We start from the raw sequence: 23497 nt of genomic DNA, 5'->3' as shown, positions 1-23497 counted from the left end.
GTCCGGCCAGAGGCCCCTCCCTGAGTAGCCACCGTGGACGGAGGGCACACGCGTCTGTCTGCGGGATCTTCAATGCTCCCGACGGCCTGTGGGGCGCGAACGCCGCTCCCAGCTTACGGATAAGAAACGGAGGCTCCCAAGGCCTTGTCCGTGGTGACCTGACCCGTGAGTGGTCTGGAGGAGTTAGAACCTGGGTCCGTCTACACTGGCGTGAATGTTCTTACGTGTTTAGATCTGATCTTTCTGTTTAGCTTCTGCACTGACACATTGTGAAGAGAGAGTTAGAGCCTGAAGGGAAACCCCCGAGTCGGGGCCCTTTCCCCTCCCTCCTAATTCTGCTTGTGCTCTGCAACAGGGGGCAGGCCATGAAGACCTTCTCTCTGCCCTTCACCAGAGACCCCAGCCCGTAGGTGTCCCCTCTGGCCTCCCCGAGAGGCCCCCGGGCGCCAGGGCCTCTGAAGCCCCTGGTGAGACAGCAGGGCAGACGGCGGGGGCAGCAGTGACCCCCCAGCTGCTCCTTTTGGCTCTGAGACACAGCGTGAAGGGACTCTTTTCCAGAAGCAGGTTTAATTGATTTAGCCTGACCCCGCCTGGCTCGGGCTGATTGGAAAGCGCTGTCTGCTCTGAGGACGCCCGCTGCAGGGCTCGCGGGGCGGGGCGGGGGGCGCCGTGGAGGAGCTGCGGCCCACCAGGACAGGGCTGTCACGTGAGCCACGGCCTGGGGCGCGCCCTGGGGGCCACAGAGGGCTTGGCAGGTGGGAGGCGTGCCTGCCGTCAAGGTCAGCGCCGCCCTTGTGTCCCCCGGGCCTGGGGGACAGGCGTGAACAGGGGCCGCCCCTCCCTGGGCCCCCGGCAGCCCCTGCCGGCTCCCCTCGGGGTCCTGCGCCTCCTCCCTCCCGGCCCCCCCACGGCCCCCCGGGTCACTCACAGTGGCTCTCGGCGGCGTCGGCAGGGAGGCCCAGGGGCCTTTTGGGAGCGTCGCGGTCGTCAGGGTGAGGGCCCTGGGGCGCCCGTCGGCCCAAGGCCTTGAAGACGCCGCGGCACACGCCGTAGGAACAGCACTGGTAGGCGTAGGGCACCTCCAGGGCCCTGGGGGGGGGGGGGCGGGACACAGCCACCTTAGCCACGGCCGGGGCTCCGGCAGCCCGCAGCCGCCCACTGCCCCCGAGTGCCCTGCTGGTGGCCTCCCGGGCTTCTTCCTCAGGCCCGCAGCCGCCCGCTGCCCCCCAGCGCTCTGAGTGCCGTCCAGCCTCGTCCTCCCCCATCTACAGGCCTGAGCCAGGCTCCGACGGGGAGCAGCTGGGCCACGCAGCCTGAGAGCTCCGCCCCTCCGGGCGGCCCTCCTCTTCCGCTAGCGAGGAGACAGGGCTCTCCTGGCCCGTCTTCACCCTCGCTCTCCGCGAGGCCTGCGCCCCGCGCCTCTGGGCACGTCAGAGCTGGGTTGGCGCCCTGCAGGTGAGGCCGGACCCCCATTGCTTTGCAGCAGAGCGTGGGCCACATGGGCCGAAGGAGGCCTGGGGTCCTCGGCACCAGCAAGGGCTGAGCGGCTGTTTTCTACTCATCAGCACCCTGGGCTCGGCCCTGATTCCAGGCCCGGAAGCTGCCCAAGCAGGCGGGGGGCCTTCACACCATCTTAGCTCTGTCCTCGCCGGGGTCCCCCAGGGCTGGGACTGGGAGAGGGAAACGCTACGCGGGGATGAGGGGGAAGGGGCCCTCCCCACTCAGGCTGGCCAGACCCTGGGCCTCCAGGCTTTTCTCGGGGTGAGGCCCTGGGCTCTCTCCTGTCCCTCCTGGCCTGGCCACTGCCCTGAGGCAGACCTCTGTAGGTGTGGGGACAGGAAGCCTCACCTCAGTCTGGGGAAGCTGTCCTTGGGGAAGGCCTGGGACAGAGCCCAGTTCCCTTTGAGCTTCAGATGCACCAGGCCCCCAAGCCCGGCCAGGGGCAGTGTGGTCAGCTGGTTGTCCGTCAGGTCCCTAGGACAGTGGATGGTCAGGGTCACTGGCAGTCAGGGGGTGGCTGGAGGCAGACTGTGCTGAAGGCGTGGCCAGTGTGCCCGGGATGGGAGCCAGAGGAGACGAGGGAAGGAAGGCTCGGAGGAAGGAGCACGGATGCCGGGCAGAGGCGGCAGGGTTGCCAGAGCTCCGTCGTCCCCCACTCGTGGGACCTCGGGGGCCGACTACACAGGGCTGTTGGAGGTGACGCCACGCCGTCCCAGCTCCTGGGTAACACAGCCGCTCGGCCACAGCTGCTGGGCCCCGTCTGAGTCCCACCGGAGTCCCTGTCCAGCCCACCAGGGCATCCGCCTGCTGTGCCGGCCCCCGGCCCCCTGCTCTTCTGAGGACGCGGGGGCCAGAGCTGGGACTGAACAGCGCGGCTGTCTGGCCGCAAGCAGGGGTTCGGTCGCCCGTTCTGTTTCAGGGCCAGCTTAGTAGCCAGAGGTGAAGATGTGCATGGCTCCTCCTGGAGAAATATCAGAAGAAGCCAGGCCTCCAAACCAGACAGCGCGGCCACAGACCGGCACCGTGGAAACGGCCTGGGCTGGACGTCAGGGAACCGGGCCCCATCACGAGCTCCCCATGAAGCCGAGGCGTGCCGCAGGTCTGCCTGATCCTCAGCGGCCTCATCTTTCAAAGGGATAAAAATACCCATCCAACCGCTGTGGCGGGAGCAGAGCGAACAGGCGGGAAGCAGCGGTGAGAGTGTGGCCTGAGCCCAGAGAGCAGGGCTGTGAGCGCCGGGGTCCCGGCCCCTTGAGCACCACCTCCGCAGGCCGGGGAGCACCTAGGAGGCGAGGGGCAGGGCTGCACGGCCTCCGGCAGACGAGCCTTCAGGACACAGTGGAGAACACGCACCCCTGTGCGCGGCGGCCCCACGCGCTCCCCGTTCCCGCCCCGGTGGCTTCGGGGCCTGGCTGCCCGGGGGCTGAGGCTGCGCGTGGCACCGCAGAGCGCGTAGGGGTGGCTCCGGCTCATCAGGCCCCACGTCTGTCCAGGGGGCTGGGAACGCGGTTAGGCTGGAGCCACGTCCCCAGCACGTGTGGCCGACACCCACGCGTGTCCCACCCCAGGCTGGGCCCTCCTGCCCCCGCTGGGCAGCCCACAGGCCCACGGTGCTCCAGCACCCAGGAGGAGAGGGCAGTGGACACTCACAGCTTGACCAGGGAGCGCAGGGTCGCGAAGGCCTCGGGGTGGATGGACCGGATGGCATTCCAGCTCAGGTCCCTACGGGCAGAGGACGTGACAGGAGGGTACAGTGACACATGGAGGACCCGTCGTTCTTACCCTGGGTCACCAACACATGTGCCATGGTGTGGGCATGCAGGGAGGCTGCCCGCTGGGGGTCCTCACGGGGTGCAGGCGTGCAGGGAGGGGCCCCACTGGGGGTCCTCATGGGGCACAGGTGTGCAGGGAGGGCCCCCCGGGTGCTGGGGTTCCCTAGGGGGTGCAGGCATGCAGGGAGGGCCCCCCGGGTGCTGGGGTTCCCCATGGGGTGCAGGCGTGTAGGGAGGGCCCCCCGGGTGCTGGGGGTCCTCACGGGGTCCAGGCGTGTAGGGAGGGCTCCCCTGGGTGCTGGGGGTCCTTACAGGGCGCAGGCGTGCAGGGAGGGCCTCCCAGGTGCTGGGGGTCCCCACGGGGTCCAGGCGTGCAGGGAGGGCCCCCCGGGTGCTGGGGGTCCTCACGGGGCGCAGGCGTGCAGGGAGGGCCCCCCCGGGTGCTGGGGGTCCCCACGGGGTCCAGGCGTGCAGGGAGGGGCCCCCTGGGTGCTGGGGTCCCCACGGGGTGCAGGCGTGCAGGGAGGGCCCCCCCGGGTGCTGGGGGTCCCCACGGGGTCCAGGCGTGCAGGGAGGGCTCCCCCAGGTGCTGGGGGTCCTCACGGGGCGCAGGCGTGCAGGGAGGACCCCCCTACCCTAGGTACTCACAGGGCCTGCAGGGAGGTCAGCTGGTGGAAGGTGTCAGCTCTGATTTCCCAGATGCGGTTGTGCTGGAGGCCACTAGGGCAGCGAGAGAGGCTGGATGAGCCCAGAGGCCCAGACACTGCCCCCAACCCCGACCCCACCACTGGGAGGAAGAAAGGACCCAGCCCACAGAATCACCAGAATTAAAGGGAGCATGGGGGATGTGGCTGCCTTGGGTAAGTGGTCAGGAGACAAAGCTACAAAGCCGTCCCTTGGCCCCAAAGGGAGTGAGCTTCCAGGGTTCCCACTGGCCCTGGCTCCCAGCCCAGCTGGCCTCACTCCTCGGGCCCTCCAGACCCTAGTCCAGCAGCAGAATGCAGCCCAGCCCCTGGCGGCCCCAGACGGGCCCAAGCTGGGAGGCAGAGCTCAACAGACTGGCGTCTGAGTGGGAGATGGACCCTGGGCCTCGGCAAAGGTGCAGACCCTCCTTCCTTCAGTGTCAAGGCACCAGGACAGGCCCTCACGTCCCCGACCCTGCCTGGTCCCGGGGCCCAGACACGGAGGGCCGGAGGCCCTGTCACTTGGGGAAGCAGGAGCTGGGTGAAGGGAGCTCGGAGAATCTGTGAAGTGGTTTCGGTCCCCGTGGAACCTGCAGCCCAAGTTTCCCTCCCGGACACGACTGTGCACGTGCGTGTGTGCTTATGGAAACCGAGAGCCTGGGCACTTCCAGTCCCCCACGGCCACCCCATGTCCAGCCCACCTGCCCCTCCGCTGGCCCTAATCACTGTCACGTTTCCTGCTGCCTTGACCCCCAAGGAGCCGCCTCGAGACCCCTTTTGGGCACCATCTCCTGGGCTGTCACTGCGAGTCATGGCCTGTCCCGGCCTCTGCCGAGCTCCCAGCCCTGACCTCAGGGTCAGCAAGCCCAGGGCGGGGAAGGTCAGAGTGCTTGCTGACCCCGCCCTCAGGCCCAGTGCCCCACACTCACATTTCCTCCAGCTTCTGACACCCGTGCAGGCTGGGCAGCCCCTCGATCTGGTTGTGAGACAGCTCCCTGGGGAGAGGGGGCCGGGCTGGTGAGGGGAGCTGGGCCTCAGGGACACGGCTGTGGACCTCCTCACCCCGGGCACTTCCCTCCAGCTCCCCGCTGGGCCCCTCCTCTCTGCGGGGCCCGGATGGGGCTGCCTCATCCATGTGAAGGCCCAGGGGACCCTGGGAGGGCCCCGGGGGTCAGGAAGCAGGAGGTGAGAGGCGCACAACAGGGCCACACTGGGACGAGCCAGCTGGCCGAGGCTACCCAGGCAGTACCAGATCCCCCGGCCCAAGCCCCCATCCAGCTGAGGCACAGAGGGGACAGGGCCTGCCCACGGACACACAGCCTGTCGGTGGCAGGCTAGACACCCGTCCAGGGCTGGTCGTGCACATCTTGAGCCAAGGGCTGTGGTCCATGGTGAGCACCTCAGACCCGAGTGAGACTCAGGGGAGAGAAAACTCCCTGCTCCTCACGGGACACGTAAGATCCTCTGTGGGCCCTGTGTAGACTCGGGTAGCCTATTAGAGCCACTCTGGGGGGACCTACGACGTGCCGGGCGCTTCCAACCCTCCTAAATGAGCCCACATTTTGCAGATGAGACACCGGAGCTCAGAGACACAAAGCGGGAGCTGGGGTCCACCGGCCGGAAGTGGCAGAGCTCGGCCTCAGCCCCGGCCCTGACTTCGAAGGCCGAGGCTTTTCCCCGAATGGGAGAGGGCAGCCCAGTCCCTCTCGGGCAGGTCTCAGCCCAGGCTGCCTCTCTCCAGGAAGAGAGTGGCCAGGGGACGGAGGCCAGAGGGGCCTTGCCGGCGGGAGGGCGCGGGAGGCACTCACAGGACACGGAGCCCGGGCAGCTGTTGGCACATCCCCGGGGGGAGCCGCCGGAGGCCCGCACGGGTCAGGGTCCTGCGGGGAGAACGGAACGCGGCTGGCACCGACCCGGGCCCTGCCGTCCCCGGCCCCTCCCCGTGCCTCCCCTCTGGCCTGACGCTGACGTGGGAGCACAGAGCTGACAAAAGAGAAGTGGGGGGCACGGGGCAGGGGACTGCGGGGAGAGAGGAGGAGGTGGGTTGGGGTGGACAGAGGGGCACGGCCGGGCACCGCCTGGCAGGCGGTCCTGCAGCCAGCCCCTCCCGCCCTCCCCTTCGTGTCCCCCCACGTCTCCTGGTGTCACCAGCAACACAGGGGCCGGACCCTGTTCTGCTCCCTGTAGGGGAGGGGGCCATGCGCAGGCCGTGGATGGAAACTCCAGCCCCAGTGGGGCCCTGGGAATCAAGCCCAGAGCCTGGGGCAGAGAGGATGCCGGGGCGTCCGGGGCGGGGCAGTGGGATGCGAGCAGGCTGCAGGGCGGCGGCCTCGGGACAGGGTGCTCTGGGGAGGGCGTGAGGCCGAGGTCACCCTCGGGGAACTACTACTTCCCTCGTGGAAGATCTTCCAGCTCTGGGTGTTCACAGGACCCTTCTGTTCACTCTCTTACGGTGAATCGAGGGCCTGCTACGCTCTCCCCCCTCCCCCCCCAGGACAAAGTGGCAACCAGGAGGCACAGGAGGTGGCTGTCACAGCCCTCCTGCCGCTCCCGGGTCCTCCGTGCACCTCAGCTTGTGGTTAGGATCGCCGAGAAACCCCAGGCTGGGAAAGTGGGGGAGAGCAGCACCCCCCCCGAACCACCTGCCAGCCCGGTGGGAGCGGCCATGGGCCCCTCGGGGCCAGGCTAGAAGGCCAGATAACGGGGACCAGACTCTGGGGGGCGACGGGGGATTGGGGGGCCAGTGTCCACTCACAGGACCTCCAGACTGGTGGTGCCTTTGAGATCTGGGAACCCCTGGATGTCCGTGGCACCATTCAGAGATCTGGAGATAGAGCACCAGGTGCTGAAGGGGGTTCAGCCCTCAGGGACCCCCCCACACAGGGACCCCATCTTCTGGGGACACCGTCCTTCCCCGACCTCCCTCCGGTGACCCCAGTTGCTCAGGCCCTGGTGGAGGCTGGACGCCTAGCAGAGTCCAAGCTGCCATTTCCTAGGTCAGCTCCACCCAGCCTGGCCCGGACAGAGCCGGTCACCTGGCCCCCAGCCACCTGGCCACCCAGCCACCCAGGCCCAGTGCGCACAAAACACAGGCAGGGACCGTGGGACTCGCCCCGTTTGAAAGGCAACGGCTTGAGTGCTTCCGGAAAGGTGTTTGTCTGCTGGGGTTGCTCGTTGGAGCCGGGAAGCGGGTCTCCCCTAAGTGTCACCTGCCGGGGCTTCCCCCAGTGGTCACCCCACCTCGGGGGACCACGCGGGCCTGCACGCGACAGGAGCCCAGCAGGATGGGTGCCGCTGGATCCTGAGGAGGACCCTGGGCTTGGGCCTGAGCGGGAGAGCCTGGGGTCCAGCGATGAAACATATGCATGGCGCCAGCCTCAGGGGTGAGAGTGGGGCGCACAGGAAGGTGGAGCTTGCGCCCCAAAAGACTCAGGGGCGTCCCTGTGCTGCTGCGTGTAGAGCGCCACCTGCAGGAGGTTTTCTGAAGACGTTGCACTTGGGATGGGAATTGACAGAGCAGGAGAGACGAGGATGCCTTTGGGTGGCCGAGAGTCACAGGGTGTGGCTCCGGGGGCCCCGGAGAACCAGAACCTTGTCGGGTTGTTGCTCCTTCAGCTATGTGAGCAGGACCCTGACTTGGCGGGACTGGCGGGCGGGGGTGGTGCCAGGGGGCAGGGGGAGGCACCAACTCACAGGGTGTGCAGCCTGGGCAGGTACTGGAACGCCGACCTCCCCACGAACTGGATCGGGTTGTCATAGAAGTGTCTGCAGGAAAGACACCGAAGCCCTTCATTCTCCCTCCCGGCTGGACCGAGGCAGGTGTCTGCTCTCCCCTCTCCGCGGAGACCAGCACGCAGGGAGCCCCTCTTCAGTTCCGCCTGCCAACCCCGTCCTCCCCCAACATGCGTCAGGAGCAAGGACTCACATCGTCTGCAGCAGAGGGTTCCCCAGGAAGGCCTTCTCGGGGATGGCCTTGATGTTGTTGTTATGGAAACCCCTGGGGGATGACATGGGCGTCAGAAGGATGCAGAGAGCCCGTGGACGGGGACAGGGGACCCCAGGACGCTCTCCAACAGCCGGACAGGAAGGCCATGGGCCCAAAGGGACATGAGCCTGGGGACCCCGGTTCCACATCTGCCTGTGACTTTCCCTCTTTGCTCAATGACCCGTGGAAAGGAGAGAGGGTGAGCCTGGGCTGAGGGCACTGTGAGAGCCACTCAGGGGATCAGGCTGGGCCCACACCCCAAGGAGGGCAGAACCCTGGAGGCCCCTAGGGGGGAGCTGAGGCTGCATGGGAGGAGGGAGCGCAGAAACAGGGGCCCCTGGAGGAGAAGTGGTCCCCAGATGGAGCCAGGCTTGGCCTCAAGGCCCTGAACTGAGGAGCGGAGCCCCAGGGGGGAGTAGGGGGGCGCAGGGGGGACGCCTGTGACCGTGGAGGAGAAAAGGGGGCGAGGCCCCCCCGGGCGTCCAGGCTCTAGAAGGGGAGGACAGTTCCAAGTAAATGCTGGACCAGAAGGCACAATCCACGCTGAGCAGCCCCCTCTGCCGTCCTTTTTTCACCAGAGACCCCTGGTTTCTGAGTGTCTTCCTGGCCTCTGGGACCCGTCCTCCCTCCTCTCGTCACTTCCACGCTCATTCACGAAATTCACCTGCAGCCAACGCCCACCCAGCCTGCTTCGTTCGGTCAATGTTCCTGCGTGAGTTCGCTCGTGGCACGTGTCTGATCACCGGCTTCGTGGCCGGGGTTGAGCTGAGCTCCGAGGGATTCAGAAGTTTACGAGACAGGAGCCCCTGTCCTCAAGCTGCTTCTCCCAATAGACGTGGACAGACACGCCCCACGCGTGTGCCTTCCTGCTGCTGCCACCCCAGGGCTCTGCTCTCTCCCCCGAGCTTACATCTCCCGCTCCCAGGCCTCTGCACGCCCTGCTCCGGCCATGCCCTACAGACCCAGCGAATCTTCTCCCCACCTGCCCCCCCCACACCCCACTCCAGGGGAAAGGCAGGCCTTGGTGATTCGCCGGCAGTGGGGGGCGTGCAGCCGCTCCTCACGCGGACCCTCCCCTGCGCTGGTCCAGCTCCCCACCCACTTCGCTTCCCGGTGTTCACACTGTCAGTCGGCTGGACCAGGCGAGGGGGAGGCATGGGGTTGGTGCTAAAGGCCCCGGTGGCCGTGAGAACAGATCCAGTGCTGCCTGGAGGTTTGGGCTCTGGTCGTAAACTTCCGCTGCCTTAACCGGTCCCGCTCAGCACCGCGCAGAGCCCGTCCTGCTACACGGCGGCCCCTCCTCCCCGAAGGCTGTCTCCCCACCGGCTCAGCACCCCTCTGCGTACTCACTGCCCCGCCAGGTCCTCATCTCCACTGGTCCTCCTCCCCCACTGTCGCCTAAAGCCCGTCCACCCTCTAAGGCTGACCTCAGACACGTGAGCCCACAGCGCTCTTCCTGTGCTCTCTGGACACCCAGACCGTTTCAGCTAAGACGACATGATCTAGGGTCGGAGTTACATGCCGACCCTGAGCTGCTCTGTCCTGCCCCTGTACGCTGCATCCTCGACAGGCCTGAAGCCCTAGGGGACGGCTGGTGTCTGTCTCACCCCTGGTTTGCATTTTAGAATAAAACGAGCAGTGGCCGTCGGGGGGTGGGGCAGAGCCAGCTCCGAGGCCTGTGACTGCTAACCCGGGAGGTCGGGACCTCGGGAGGTGAGGGCGTGGGGGGCCCTTGGGCACAGGGGACTCCCCAAACCCCACAGAGGAGCTTACAGTTCCTGCAGGCGGCCCAGCGTCCGGATGGCCACGGGGAACTCGTGCAGCTGGTTGTAATTCAGGTCTCTGGAAAGAAGGCAGGACAGTCGCTGGAGAACAGTCCCCAGGGCGCGTCAGAGGCTCCGGGAAACGGACGCTGGCTCTGGGCTGGCTGGAGAGAGGGGCTGGCAGCCTGCTGGGCCCAGGGCCAACGTCCGGAACACACTTTGGGCTGTTCCTCTCCCATCGCTGCCCCCAGACCTCGGCGGGGGCCTTCCCGGCCACAGACCTGTTTTGCGGGGACACTTAGGGGTGGATAATGGAACCAACTCTCTCCGAACAGCCCCCTGGGCTGAGGAGAGTATCTCAAGCCTTTGGAGACACCAGTGGATGGGGAGGGGGCCTGGGGACGAGGGGGCAATTTTTAACACCTTGTCACCGGCACGAGGGATTCTGGAAGCTTCCTCAGGTGACCATCTTGGCTATCTGTGGCCTCTGCTCTCTTTTTTTGCAAAAATGGACAGGACATCTTACCTTCTGGTGGTGGCGTGACAGCTAATCTTTATTTTCTCTCACCCTTTTCTGCATTTCCCCCTTTTCTTTAAACAGTGAACATATATCATGTGTATAATCAGAAAACATTGGAGGGACTTCCCCGGTGGTCCAGTGGTTAAGACTCCGCACTCCCAATGCAGAGGGCCCAGGTTCGATTCCTGGTCAGGGAACTAGATCCCACGTGCATGCCGCAACTTAGGAGCCCGCCTGCCGCGACTAAGACCCGGCGCAACCAAAGAAAGAAAGCAAGAGAGAGAGAGAGAGAAAGAAAACATTGGAAATGATGTTGAAAAGCGATAGCAACCCAGGTTGTCGAGGGGAGGGGGAAACAGCGTTCCAATAAACCCTCAGTGGGCATTTAAACGTGCACAACCTTTTAGGCAATATTTGACAGAATCTTTTCAAATGAGAAGGTTCACACTGAGTCACTCCACTTCCACGAATTCAACCCACAGAAAAGTCTGCAGCCAGGGGTGCAGATGTCTGTAAAAGGAGGCTTGTGGCAGCAGTGCCAGGCGTTGTGCCCTTCACGGCGATGCGGCTAAGGGCGGGAGGAGACATGCAAGCGACCAAGAGCAAAGCTGATCGTCCTCGGAGGAGACTGAGAACCCAGCTCCCACACGGCGGGGAAGCCCCGCCGGAAGAGGGGTGCGCATTTTGAGGAGTGGAGACTGGGGGGGGGGGGCGAGCGCGACAGGGACTTTTAGAGGATGTCCCCCCGCCCCACCAAGAGACTTCAGGATGGATGTCGGCTTTCAAAGCTGTAAAGCTGGCTTCTGTCTCACTCAGTAGCCAGTGCCTCGGCCCTATACAGGATGCGCCCTGATCTGGGGATGCCATCCTGGCACCTCTACAAGCCGGTGGCTGGGAGCCAGGCTGGGACCTGGGCCCCTTTGCTGCAGTGCTGGCACCTGGACACATCTCTCCTCGAGCCACAAAATACAAAGAAACTGTGTGGGACTAAAATTAACCGTGTGCGTGCACAGTTGGGGCAAATCCTCGACAAAAGATGCGAAGAGACCAAAAAACCCAAGTGCCACCTCTGAAGAGCCTGGAGCAAAAGCAGAGGGTCGGGAGCAAAGCAGGGGACTGCGCCTGCCCCCGGCACACACACCACCTAAGGGGCGGGCAGAACACTTAAGCCACCGCTCTGGCCTGACCTCGGTACTCACCCCTAGCCTCACCCCACAAAAGGAAGAAGCTCGCCCCCCTTTCAGAGAGCGGGCCAGCAAGGGAACCTGTTGTTTGTTCTCGATCCCCCCTGCTGCAGCAGGGGCCCCAGTAAGGCCTGGCCTGAGTTTCTTGTCTGGCCTCTGATCAATTTCTATTGATAAAGGAGGCCAAGAACCCCGGTCGGTAACAGCTGGAGCACAGGGCCCCCGCTCTGGCAGGGGAGGGATGCCTCTGGAGCCCCCAGGATGACCCCAGCCCACCTTTTCGGCCTTTGAAAGCCACCCTTGCCCTGACAGCGTTCACGAGGCCATCCAGCGCCAGGACAGGGCCACGGGGAGGCCCTTTAATCAGTGACTTGCAGGTTTTGTGGTAAATACAGGTCAACACAGAGACGATGACAGATTCCTCTACACGGCAGGGTCGTGACACCTAACAGTCCACAGGGAGAGACAGGCGCCTGGCCCAGGGGCCAGAGGGGCAGTGACCGTCGAGCTGGGTAATTGGCCCCTGACACACACACACACAGACACAACTCCCGGGGTCCGCTCAGACTTCCCTGGTGACCTCGGGTAACCCCTGGTCTGCTCTGCTCTGCCCTGTCCTTTAGGCAATCAGACACCTTCCCCTCCTGTGTGCACACCTGGACTCGCTCAGAGAGGCCCCCGGGGCCGCATGAGGGGAAGGTGAGCCGAGGGCAGGGGGTTTGCAACGCACCTTCCTGAGGCCAGAGGTGCTGCAGGAGTTTGCAGATTCCTGGGGTTCTACAAGGAGCGGCAGAAGGCGCCTGGAAAATCAGGCCGAGAGGGCTGGGGATGGAGGCAGCGGCGGGGTAGGTGAATTGTTTTTCTGACCTTTGATTGTGCAAACGATTCACCCTCCCGTCTCAACGTCTCCAAATCCAGAGCCCCCTTCAACCTGGCTCAGCCCATTCAGGAACACTCCTCTGCTGCCCCAGGAGAACTAGACTTCCCACAAGTAACATGGGAGCGTCTTCCCTCAGAAGTCTTACTACTGCAGCCTCATCTTCAATGCAAAGGCCCACCGGGTCTGGCCCCAGAGCTCTTGCTCACAATTTCATCTGCCTGGGACACTCCAGGCGTCGGCACAGCTACTCCCTCCCTTCCCTCAGGCCTCTTCAGGAGGCCCCCCCCGACCCGCTGGGCGCCGTTCCCTTGCCCTGTGTGGTCGATCGGAGGTGGCCCCGGGTCCCATCATTTGGCAGCATAAGTGAATCAAATCTTCACATCGCACACCTTCAACTTACACAACGTCGTCTGGTCGATGACAGCTCAATCAGGCTGCCCGGAAACGTGGCCCGAGTCCCCTGCAGCCTCGCCATCCCGGCTCCTGGGCAGAACGGGGTGGAAGTGACGTGGGGCCAGCCCCGTCCTGAGTCACAAGAGCCCTCACAGCCTCCGCCTCCTCTGGGAGGGCCCTCCGCACGTGTGAGAGCCCGGCTGGCCTCCCGCAGGACGAGGGCCGCGTGGAGAGGGCGGGTGGCCGGCACCGAGGCCCCACGCGCCCCGGCAGAGCCCCGGCGGAAGGCAGCTTTGTGACGGGCCCGCGGGACAGCTCGGCAGAAGAGCGACCCGCACACAGGTTCACGAGAAATTGCAAATGTTGTTTTCAGCCACTGAGCTTGAAGGTGACCGCTATGCGGCGATAACAACGAGATACCCTGCTTGCTTTGTCCTCATGGAACACGTTGACATCCGACAGATATCTGTTTACTTTCTTCCCACCAAACTGGCATGAAAGTTCCTTGAAAATAGAAACTTTGCTGTTTTCTAATTGAAACCCCACAAGGGTCCTGGCACAGAGCAGCCGCTCAGCGAACACTGTTGTCTGAGTAAGTGAGTCAGTGAAAGGTCTAGACAAGTTGATTAATGAGAAACATCAATGGACTCTTACAGGAATCTGGAGTATTTGCGGGGACAGCCTTAAGATGCCGAGGCTGATGTCGAGAGGCATCAGACAGTCCTGAGCGGTACCCTCAGGGTTGCCCGGGGCCAGCGAGCCTGGGATAGGTCCCCTGGGACCTCGCCGTCGTCGAGCCCTTATGTACTTCACTGGACTCACATCCAGCAGCCAAACCGACTGGTTCCAGCCCTCCTCGACAGTTTCTGGTCAGGAATCTTACCAGGGACAGCCTGACAGACAGTGGGCATGTGACCTAAAGGCTATTCTTGTAGAAAAATGTGGGAGAATAAAAATGGTGCAAATGTCAAGAAGAACGCTGCAAACCACATGCCAAAGAGGTAGCCTGATTTTTTCCAACTGGAGGTCTACACAGATTCAAGGGTAACTGCCGCGCCCTGCTTCATCCGGGCCGCGCAGATGTCACCTCTGTGTCACCTCCGGTCTAACGGCCCAGGAACGCCCCCGCAACCCTCTCTGCCCCCGAGGAATTCAGTTCAGGGCGACGGGGGTTTGTTGCTGCCCCCAAACACAGAGAATTCCACTGGGTGGAGCGGGCGGTGCAGAGACGCATGGTAGACACCCCGTCTGGATGGCGGGAAGAGCGGCTGCGCAGGATGTGGCGGGTCCCACAAACCCAACACCAGGGCCTGTGGAGACGCAGATGCATGTGGCTGAGACAGGGCTCCACGGGGATGCGGCCCCTGGACCAGGTGCAGGCAGCAGGAGGGATATCAGGGCAGAGAGCATGGTCTGCGGGAGGCAAGGGGTGGGCTTTGGAGAACAAGCAACGCAGTCGGGTTGAGCAGAGGGCACTGTTTCCAGGTGAGGCCGGGGGCAGGGGCCGCGCGCTCCAGGTCGTCCCTGGGACAACCTCTGCGGCACCCAGCATCCACCCCAACGACCTCTTGTCCTGCAGCTGCCTCGCCGGGAGCTGCTCCCGTTACACCCTTGTTACAGTCGAGGGAAGTGAGCACAGGAATCAAGGAAGGTTCCTGACCGCACCCAGCCGTTAACCGGCCAAGGCGGAGAGCACCGTGTCCCCCAAACCCACCCTCTTCTCTCTCTGCAGCCACGCTGCCCGTGCCACAGCCCCTAGCCCCGTCGGCCACGTAAATGTATGACACGTGAGTAAAAGTAAAAGTTCAGCTACCCCGGCCGCACTTCAGCTGCTTGGTCACGACGTGTGGCTGGTGGCCGAGGTGTCAGAAGCACAGATGGAACCTTCCCACCGTCACGGAAGTGCGGCCCTCTGTAACGGGGCACAGCCAGGTGCGGCATCTTCCCGGCTCCCTGCGGTAGGCCTGGCCACGGCACTGGTCCTCAGAAGACGGGCAGCGGTGACGTCTGCCACCTCGAGAGCAGGGCCTACAAGGCAGCCAGACTGCCCCCTCCACGGCCTCGTCGCCCTTCTGCCAGCTAGATGCCAAGCACAATGAGGCCCTGGGGATGGCAGGACCCCAAGACGCCAGATCCCTGCGTCACCACACGGAGGAGGGCCACCTGCCGAGGAAAAGCACCTCCTGGGGCTGCTACACGATCCAGAAACTTGCGCTACGGTTCATGCTTTGGTCTACTGGGGACAGCAATTTAGATATCATTCCACTGACCTGGCATCACACCCGGCCTCGAACCGGAGTCTGAAGGCCCCACTCAGCTACTACACACCTGCCAGAAAGATGCTTCTAAAATGCGAAGCTGACGCTGTCATCCTTCGGAACCCTCAGAAAAGGCTTCTCACGACTCACAGAATGGCGTTCGGGTGCCTTCCTGCGCTCCAACGCCTTGGGCGATCTTTCAGCTCCACCTGCCGTCTCACCCGCGTGGAGCCTCACCCCCTCCTGCGTTTAGCTGTGGCTCTTCTGCCCTCAGCCCGATGTCCTCTCCCCACATCCTCAGCTGTCAAAGCCCTAGTCATCCTTTGAATCCCACCCAGTCCCTGCGGTCAGGACGACTTACTCGCTCTTCCAGAACCGTCCTGGTGTTTTCTCCAGAAACAGGGTCAGGGTGAGACGGGCGACGACGCTGGTGGTAGCGATAATAACGATGATGACAGTAATAGTAATCACTGCGTAACAGTCACGGTCCTAGGTGACTTACTATCGTCATTCACCTCATTCCCACGCCAGCCCTTTGAGGCAGGTACTGTTATCACCTCCATTCTGCAGGAGATCAACTGAGGCACAGAGGAAGACCATCCCCGGACCACGGTTCTAGGAAAGGAATTGCCAGGATTGTAGCCCCAGCTGTTGGCGTCCAGAACGGGGTGGTCCAGGTACATACTGTCTCCCACGTGAGACGGGAAGCCTGTTGGCACCAGGAAGCAAATGGATCCCCTTGTGGATTTCCCCGAGCCCAGGCACCGGCCACGTGCATGAAGGTCCACTGTCAGGGTGATGGTCTGAGCGCCCTGCGGCTGGCCACGTGGGGCTGCGTCGCAGCCCTCGGGTCAGGCTCTGACCTGCAGGCTCCTGGGGACGGCAGGGAAGGCCTCCCCTGGCACGAGTCTGATTCTTCCGTCGCAGGTGATTTACGATGCCCTAAACTTCAGCTGGAAAACGCATCCGTGGCTGTAGAGTCTATTGTGTTTAATGACCCAGAATCAGCCGGAAGCCCAGGAAGAGTGAATTGTTCTGTCTGCAGCTGGGAAGGGCTGAGGTTAAAGAGAACCCGTTCCCAGCTCCAGCCAGAACTCGCTCTGGAAGCGCAGTTGTCTGTGGTTAATCCTCCCCGTCGTCTGCTCAGCTGTCCCAGCCACATCCAGCCGGGACCGATGGCGTCGTCAGCAAATGTAGCTAGGAAGGCGCCCCCAGCTCCGTGATGCTCCAGGACCCGCAGCCCCGGTTTCTCCTTCCATCGGGCTGTGAGGAAAACAGCCACTCCTGGGAACCCCGGGAGCCTCGCTGTGTATTCGGAGCACAGAGCTGGCAGGATTTTACTGTCTTCTTGTCCAGCCCCGTCTTTCTATTGATCGGGAAACTGAGGCTCGGAGAGAAGTGGTAGATCTCTGCCCGTCAGAGCCAGGCCCTGAAGCCAGTCCTGCTGGCTCCCGGGCTAACATGGGCTCCGTGCTATGCAGAGCGAGTCCCGCTGGGCTCCAGGTAGCAGGGCCAAGGGCAAGGTTTTGGCGAGACTGGGAGAGACGGGGAGTGGAGGGGGAGTCAGGTTTCCCCGGACGCTCACAGGCAGGTCGAGGCAGGTGACTCCGAGCTGGAGGCTGGGGTCTTCTGTGAGTTCTCTGCTTTGGAGTGAACGGAAGAGCTCCTGCCGTCTGGGACCAGCAGCGTCACCCTGGACCAGTCACTGAACTTCGCTGTTTGCTCCCTCACCTGTAACTCGGACGCCCACCGCACAAGGCACTCTGTTCACCTGGCCCAGAGCCCGCACGGGGGGTGCTCACACGACGCGATCCTCTCCGTCGTCCTTTTCCTGGACACGAGGCTCCAGACAGACAGCGCACACACAAGCTGGCCTCTGCTTCCCACAGCCGTCAAGGAAGATCAATGTCATTAACTGGGTTTCCACTTCCACTTCTATTCTCAAGGCTCATGTCTGTGTTTATCACCAGATCACAGGGAAAGGCATGTGGAGGAATGTGGGGGCCCAGCTCCCGCGCGAAACACAAACCCCAGACGGTCGGAGCCACTTTTACCTACCAAGGCTGGTAGGGAAGGCGGCTAAGCGCGGTGAGCACACTACCAGTCCTAACTGCTGAGCCCGGGCCCCAAGGCTGACTCCGCACACTCGGGGCAGATGTCCTGGTGAGCCAGGAGCCAACAAGACTCACAGCACTGCTGTACTGTCTAAACAGCCTGCCGACCAGGCCACCCATTAACGAATGCAGCCGTTAGTAAAACTGTCCTCAGTTTCTTTGGAGAGACGGGCATGCCCTCCTTCCCCTTCCCTCTACCCACACCCACTTCTTTGCCAGAAAGAAGCCCCAGAAAGTCCCTGATGCAGCAGCGTGGCTGATTTTAACGCAGCTGCTGGTCCTGACACTGAGACTACAAGCTGCCTGCCCTCAGGAGGCGCCGGGGATCGGAGAACCCTGGACTGGGAGGGAAGTGAGAGGGAAAGTCCAACCCGCCCGGGGTCATCCCTGGCGTCCCGGTGGCCAGGGCTCCGCCTCTGCCTCGATCCCCTTGCACTGGCAGCCACTGTCGGGCTGCCCTGAGAATGAAGTTGCCGTCCTCATCCTGGGCTAGAGCATCCCCTTCGCTTCCCGCTTGGCCCCCACCCCATCCTCCAGACGACCACCCATGTGTAACCTAAGTCACGCTCCGCCTCCGGTCCTCCCAAGTTCTTTGGGTCGCGGTTTGTAGACATTTCACATTCTCACCACCCTGCCCAGAAAAGCCTGTCACTCTAAGATATGATACTCAGAGCAGGACCGGGTCCTGTAGAAGTGGGTGGGTGCCCGTGGGCAGCACCGCCTCACCTGGACAGCCTGGATGCTGGGCCCATCCATGCAGGACACCGGAGGCTCTGAGGCGCTCCTGGTCACAGCAGAATGCAGCTGGCCTAAAGGCGGGACCCCGAGGTCTGGACCACAGGGCTTGTGGGAAGGGGACCTCGCGTCAGGCAGGGATGAGGGACGTGGGCATTTCTCCAAGTTAGAGAGCTTGGGGCACCTGGGCTGCCTCCTGGGCTGTCTGATTCGGCGAGAGGTCTGGGTACGGGTGACCAGAGCCGAGAAGGACCTTGTGGATGAGATGGTCCCTCGCTCCCACAGCTCAGAGGGAGAAGCTGAAGCTCAGAGAAATGGATTTTCCAGGGGCCACAAGCCCATTCGTCTGTTCACCAAATACCTGCCAGGCGTCCTCCCTGTGCCAGGAGCCGTGCCAGGTGCTGCGGGTACAAGAGTGGACAGAGCGGGGGACAGACCACGGATGACGTCGATCAACGAATAACGAAGACTCAGACTGTGGAGAAAACTAAACAGGAAAAGGAGAATGCCGGGAAGGAGTTGCAAAATGGTGGTGGAGGAGGACCTCCCTAGAGAGGTGACATCTGAGCAAAGTCTTGCAGGAGGCAGATCACTGTGGAAGGAACATTCCAGACACAGGAGGCAGCCAGGGCAGGGCTTGGGAGGCGGGACATACCCGGCGTTGGCAAGGGCGAGGCCGGTGGGAGCGGGGCTCGTCACCTGAGGCCAGAGTTGGACGGGGAGACACTGAGCGTTTGGACAGAAGAGTAACAGGATCGGATTTGTGTTTCAAGTCCGGGTGGCTGTCGCGCGGGACGCAGACTGCAGAGTGACGAGGATGAGACCATGGCAACAACTGGGGACAGACTCGGGCGGCCTGGGGATGGGGGCGGGCGTCAAGCGCTCAGACCGTCCCAGTGAGCTGAAGACGGAGCTTGGATGCGGGACGTGACAGGAGAGCACTTGCGTCACGCAAGGTCCAGCAAAGCTGCCTCCGCAGAGCTGGGGACACCTCTGGTGGGGGGGCTCCATGGGCGACTCCGCTGGCATGTCAGTCAGCACCCAAGTGAGCGTGGCAGGAAGGCCTGTGGACGTGGAAGTCTGGGGTCCAGGAGCCATAACCTCCATGCTGGAGGCATCGGCAAATCCACGGGACGGAAGAGAGTGGGGCCTGCGGAGGATGCAGAGGGACAGGAGCTGAGCCTTGGGGTCACCGGGGTCAGGAGTTAGGGTGCTGGGGGCAGACACGCCGGAATTAGTGGTAAGTTAAGAGGCGCTCGGGACTCCCGGCCTGGAGCCCCGTAGTCTCTGTGATGAGGGCTACGTCTTTCTTGTTCATAAATGTTCCCCCGGAGCCCACAGTGGGGGCCTGGCACATACTGGACACCCAGTAATATTCACGGAACCGGTGAACTAAAGAAACAGAAGAAGGAGGGTGGCTACCCTCGATGCCTGCCGGTGCCTTCTGCCCACGGGCCCTGGGGGCCAGACCTCAACTTCCTAGTTTCCTCTCCACGGCATCCACCCGGGAACCTGCTGCCCCGTGGTTCCGGGCCCTCCACCCGCATTGCACACCAGCTGGCCCGGAAGCTGGGGGAGCAGGACCTTCAGAGCCAGCGGGGAGCAGTGATAAGCGCAGTGACCTTGACTGCCCAGAGAGAGGTTGCAGGGGGATCTGCCCTGTTGGGGACGACTATAACAGCCGTCCTGGTTAGGACGCAGAGCAGACCCATCCGGAGCTCAGTTTTCTGCCTGTTAGAAGTCATTAGTGGTTCTGTGGGAAAAGCCAGAAAAAAAAGTTCTATATGGAATAATAAATTCTTCTATAAGCCACAAACCCCCACTAATTTGCAGTTAATAAACCCACAAATGTAAGAGGATTAAAAACTGGCGAGGAAAGAGATCCTCAACTCCTACAAGGTTGGCCTCAAGCGGCCGCGGGCCTGACGGGCTGACGTCGGGCCAGAGGCAGGAAACCCTGGGCGCCGGCCAGCGGGCAGCTGGAGTGGATCGACCTGCAGCCCCACACAGACACGTCCGAGTCCTGAGCCCGGGAATCTATGAACGTGACCTCGTTTGGAAGAAGGGTCTCTGCAGATATAATTAAGTTGAGGATCTTCTCAAGATGGCTGGTTTACTGGGGTGGGCCGTGGAGCCAGTGGCAAGGTCCTTATAAGAAGAGGATGCTCGGAGAGGCCATGTGAAGCAGAGGCAGAGACTGGAGGAAGCACTGACCGGCCCAGGGACACCAGGGGCCTCGGCAGCCACCAGACGGTAAGAGGGGCACCAGGCAGGTTCCACCACAGCCGCTCAGAAGGAACCAACCCCTCCCACACCTTGCCTCTGGGCTCCCGGCCTCCAGAGTTACGGGAGAATACATTTCTGTTTTGTTTTGTTTTGTTTTTTTAAAGCCACAAAGTCTGTGGTAACTCGTGATGGCAGCCACGGGAAACTGATACAGTGGCTGTGCCCTGACTGCCGGGAATTCCTGTCCACCCTGCAGAGGAGGTGATCACAGCTCGGGCCACCGTGAGATGACACCCGCGGACAACACTCTCCCTGCTGCCTTCTGACACGGCGCCGTGGAAGAGAAGGGAATGAGGGAGAGAGTGAGGAAGGAAAAGAACATTAATTACCTAAGGGGGAGGAAAGGCACATTGCTGTCTGTCCATCATTAAATGGGACGACAGGCTGGAGAGGCCAGCGTAAGTTAAGCACCCACAGGGCTCCAGGGCTGTGAATTTCACTCCACGAACTGTAAAATATCGCCCCCATTTCCCACGTGTGGAAACTAAGGCTCCTGAGAGCTCAGGTGACTTGCACGGGTCACACGCCTGTGGCAGAGTCAGGGTCTGAATCCAGGTCCACCAACTCTAGTCCAGTCCCTGGAAGGACCTCCGTGGAAAGCTGCCTGGTTGTCCATCCCTGGCCTAAAGCTGACCGTCGCGCCCAGGACCGGGAGGTGGCTGGATGCTTTCGGGACCCAGTCAAAGCCGGTTTAGAGCAGAATCTGTTGGCCTGGGTGGTTTCAGTGAGGCGGAGACAGAGGGACACGCTGCAGCCTTGGCTGCTGGTGAAGTAAAAATGTTCCGCAGAAGCAGACCCCTGGGGTGTCTGCACCAGAGGAGGTGTTACATGGAATGTGCAGTTTGGGATCATAAGGCAGAATCTTCTAACCCCCGTCCCGTCCTGCAGGCCTCCCAGACCTCTGCTGGATGCTGGTCCTGATCTAGCGAGGGAGCTATAGCCCGGAGGTTTCTGTTCCTGCCGGGGCCTCAGGCTCCCCTCTGAAGCGGGGAGGTCCAGCCAGCCCGGGGGCTCAGTCAGTCTGATTTGTTTAATGAGGTTATAAGGCGGCGCAGAAGCCATCACCCAGGCCCGAGGGAGGTAAGGCGCTGTTGTCCCCAGACGCCTCCTAGCCCAGCCCCTCTGTTCTAGCTGAGTTGCAAACCCCAAATGCCCGGATCCGGGGGGCTGGCACAGGGCGGTGCTCAGGCTGCAATTATGTTTGTTGGGCCTTTTCTTTTCTTTTTTGCACAATTTTATTCGCAACTGCAGCTGGGTCTTCCAGGGCCATCCGTGACAGTTCTGAACAGCATCCCGTCGCCTCCAAGCGTGATTTCCAAACACCGACCTCAGGGCCCGGGGCGCCTGGCTGGATTCCTGAGACCTCCCCGGAGAAACCTCCCAGGGTTGCTCTGGGTCACGCTTTCTCTTATTTCTCAGCCCAGGTACCTGGGAAGTCCCGTAACTGGTCTGAGTTCACGGGAGCTGGCACTAAATGGAGCCATGTATCAGGAGGCCAGAGGCTTGGGTTCCACCATCACTTACAAACTGTAGAAACTTGGGCATCTCACCCCAAATCTCTGGATTTGGTCTGATCTGGAAGGTGGAGGAAACAGTACTTGGCAGGCAGGGCGCTGGCCCACCTCTGATTCCAAATTTCCCGCAGGGGCTGGGCATCCTCATTGTGGGAGCAGAAAGGAGGTGTGGGTACAGGATAGAGTCTGTCCTGTCTGCCTCCAGCTGGGCTTTCCTGCAGGGTCTGAACTGGTGAGGGCAGCGCGGTGGGTGGGTGGGGGGGGAACAGCAGCCGAGTTCCCACAAGCCTCTCCCAGCGGGAGGCCTGCACCCACCCACCGCCGGGAGCCTTCGTGCTTTGCTCTGCTCAGCGGGAGGGCGGGACAGCAGCCCGAGCCCCGGCCCCGCCCCTGTCCTGATCACCTGGGGGTGTGGGCTGTTTGGGAGTAAAAGAGCGACGCACATGCATGTTCACCTCAGTTACTCCTCCTGCAGGTGAGGGGGTGAAGCCTCCGGCTCTGGTTGACCCAGCTGGCACGTGCTGGCACGTGTAGAACCGAGCGTGGGACCCAGGCAGCCTAGCCTTCAGAGCAGAGGTCACAACAGAAGCCGCGTGGCCATGGGTGTCCCCATGCTATGCTGCGGCCCCACGTGACTCTGTGTGTGTGTGCCTGCACCTGGCCCCTCCTCCCCAGGTGGAAGGGTCAGGCCACAGATGGAGCCAAACCACAGCTCGGGCAGGAGGGTTTGATGAGAAGAGTCTAAGTGCAGAGATGCCGCCCCAGGGAGACTTGCCCTTCCAGAGAGACGCGCACACAAAAGCTCCAGGGTAACCGCGGGGCTGCAGAGCAGGCCAGTTATGCAACAATTCAAGGTTGGGCTACCTAACCTTCCCCCTTTCGTTCTCCCATTTCATTCTCCCAGCCACTCCCCCCTCTGCATGTGGCTGCCCCTCCGGCCCCTGCAGCGAGCTCTGGGCGATGGAGGATAAGAATGCACTCTCCCCCTTTTCACTGGGAGATCCAAAGTTGGAAGAAGAACTCAGCCCTCAGGGGTGGGGCGGGAGGGTGCTGAGATCAAGGCCCCGGAGGAGGAGGGGGTGGGGCGCGGCTGGTCCCCATGGTGCCGTCTCCGGGAGAGCTCTGCACAGGGCTCTCCTTTAATCCAGCGTCACCGAGGGTGGGGAATTGCAGATTGGGTCCCGTGGCTGGGAGACTGGGTGTTACTGCCCCCGGTGGCTGAGGCCGGGCTGCAGGCTTTGTCCCCCCCGCGGTGCAGGTCTCTCAGCCTTGGCCTTCCCGGCTGTAAAGTGGATGCAGGCCCTGGGCTTTGTGCAGTGAGCCAACCCACACCCAGCGTGTGCCCCTCCCCAGCCGACTTCCCGACAGAGCTAACAGCCCCACCTGGCGCCGGGCAGCTGCACTGGCCTCCCTGCTGCTCTCTGGGCGCCAGACAGCTCCAAACCTGCCCCAGCGCTCCGTATCCCCCAGGGAGGGCGGCTGCAGCCCAGGCCTCGAGGGGGTGCTGGCCACCCCCACATCCGGGGCCCCAGGCACCCAGCACACGGCAGGCTTGCACAGGTCACATGTGGCACAGAGACTGGGCACTGGCTGGGGGCTTCGGTGGGTTTTCTCAGTTAACCCCCCAGGTGTGCTCTGTCCCCACGGAGGGTAACTCCGGGCGGCCCCGCCAGCTCCCCAGACATCCATTTCCCAGCATGTGACCGAGCCGCCTAGACTGTCCCGTTTAACTGTCTGGCTGCCCGTGACAGCTGGCGGGGGGCGAGGGGGCACACAGCCCAAGCCACGTGCAGTGGCAAGGAGATGGCCAGCTTTCCTGACCCCAGGCTGGGGCCCCCCAGCCCTCCGGGCATCGGGTTGAAGGTGGAGAGGCTGGAAGATCTGTGCCCCATCCAGAGAGCCCAGGACAG

At 62.8% G+C, this 23497-nt stretch overlaps 1 protein-coding gene across 8 annotated transcripts in view; it reads right to left on the bottom strand.

Annotated features, from left to right (window-relative positions):
- The window catches only part of LGR6 (leucine rich repeat containing G protein-coupled receptor 6), a 111508-nt gene that overhangs the window by 22433 nt on the left and 65578 nt on the right, over positions 1–23497 (bottom strand). For 5 of the 8 annotated variants that reach the window (XR_007476049.1, XR_007476053.1, XM_049706924.1 and 2 more), the window contains 10 exons: positions 9714–9782; positions 7881–7952; positions 7649–7720; positions 6711–6800; positions 5764–5835; positions 4885–4950; positions 3921–3992; positions 3151–3222; positions 1849–1974; positions 929–1089 (listed from right to left, as the gene is read on the bottom strand). Coding sequence is in view for 6 of the 8 variants with exons in the window: in XM_049706924.1 (XP_049562881.1) it covers positions 929–1089; positions 1849–1974; positions 3151–3222; positions 3921–3992; positions 4885–4950; positions 5764–5835; positions 6711–6800; positions 7649–7720; positions 7881–7952; positions 9714–9782 (872 nt within the window). In the remaining 2 variants the exon portion in view is untranslated. The remainder of the gene's footprint in view (positions 1–928; positions 1090–1848; positions 1975–3150; positions 3223–3920; positions 3993–4884; positions 4951–5763; positions 5836–6710; positions 6801–7648; positions 7721–7880; positions 7953–9713; positions 9783–23497) is intronic. The other 3 variants (XM_004285411.3, XM_033415987.2, XM_049706941.1) reach the window with 3 other exon arrangements.

Source organism: Orcinus orca, chromosome 1, assembly GCF_937001465.1.
Source record: "Orcinus orca chromosome 1, mOrcOrc1.1, whole genome shotgun sequence".
Taxonomy (NCBI): domain Eukaryota; kingdom Metazoa; phylum Chordata; class Mammalia; order Artiodactyla; family Delphinidae; genus Orcinus; species Orcinus orca.
The sequence above is the reverse complement of the archived record's forward strand: the minus strand, read 5'-3'. Positions and strand labels throughout refer to the sequence as shown.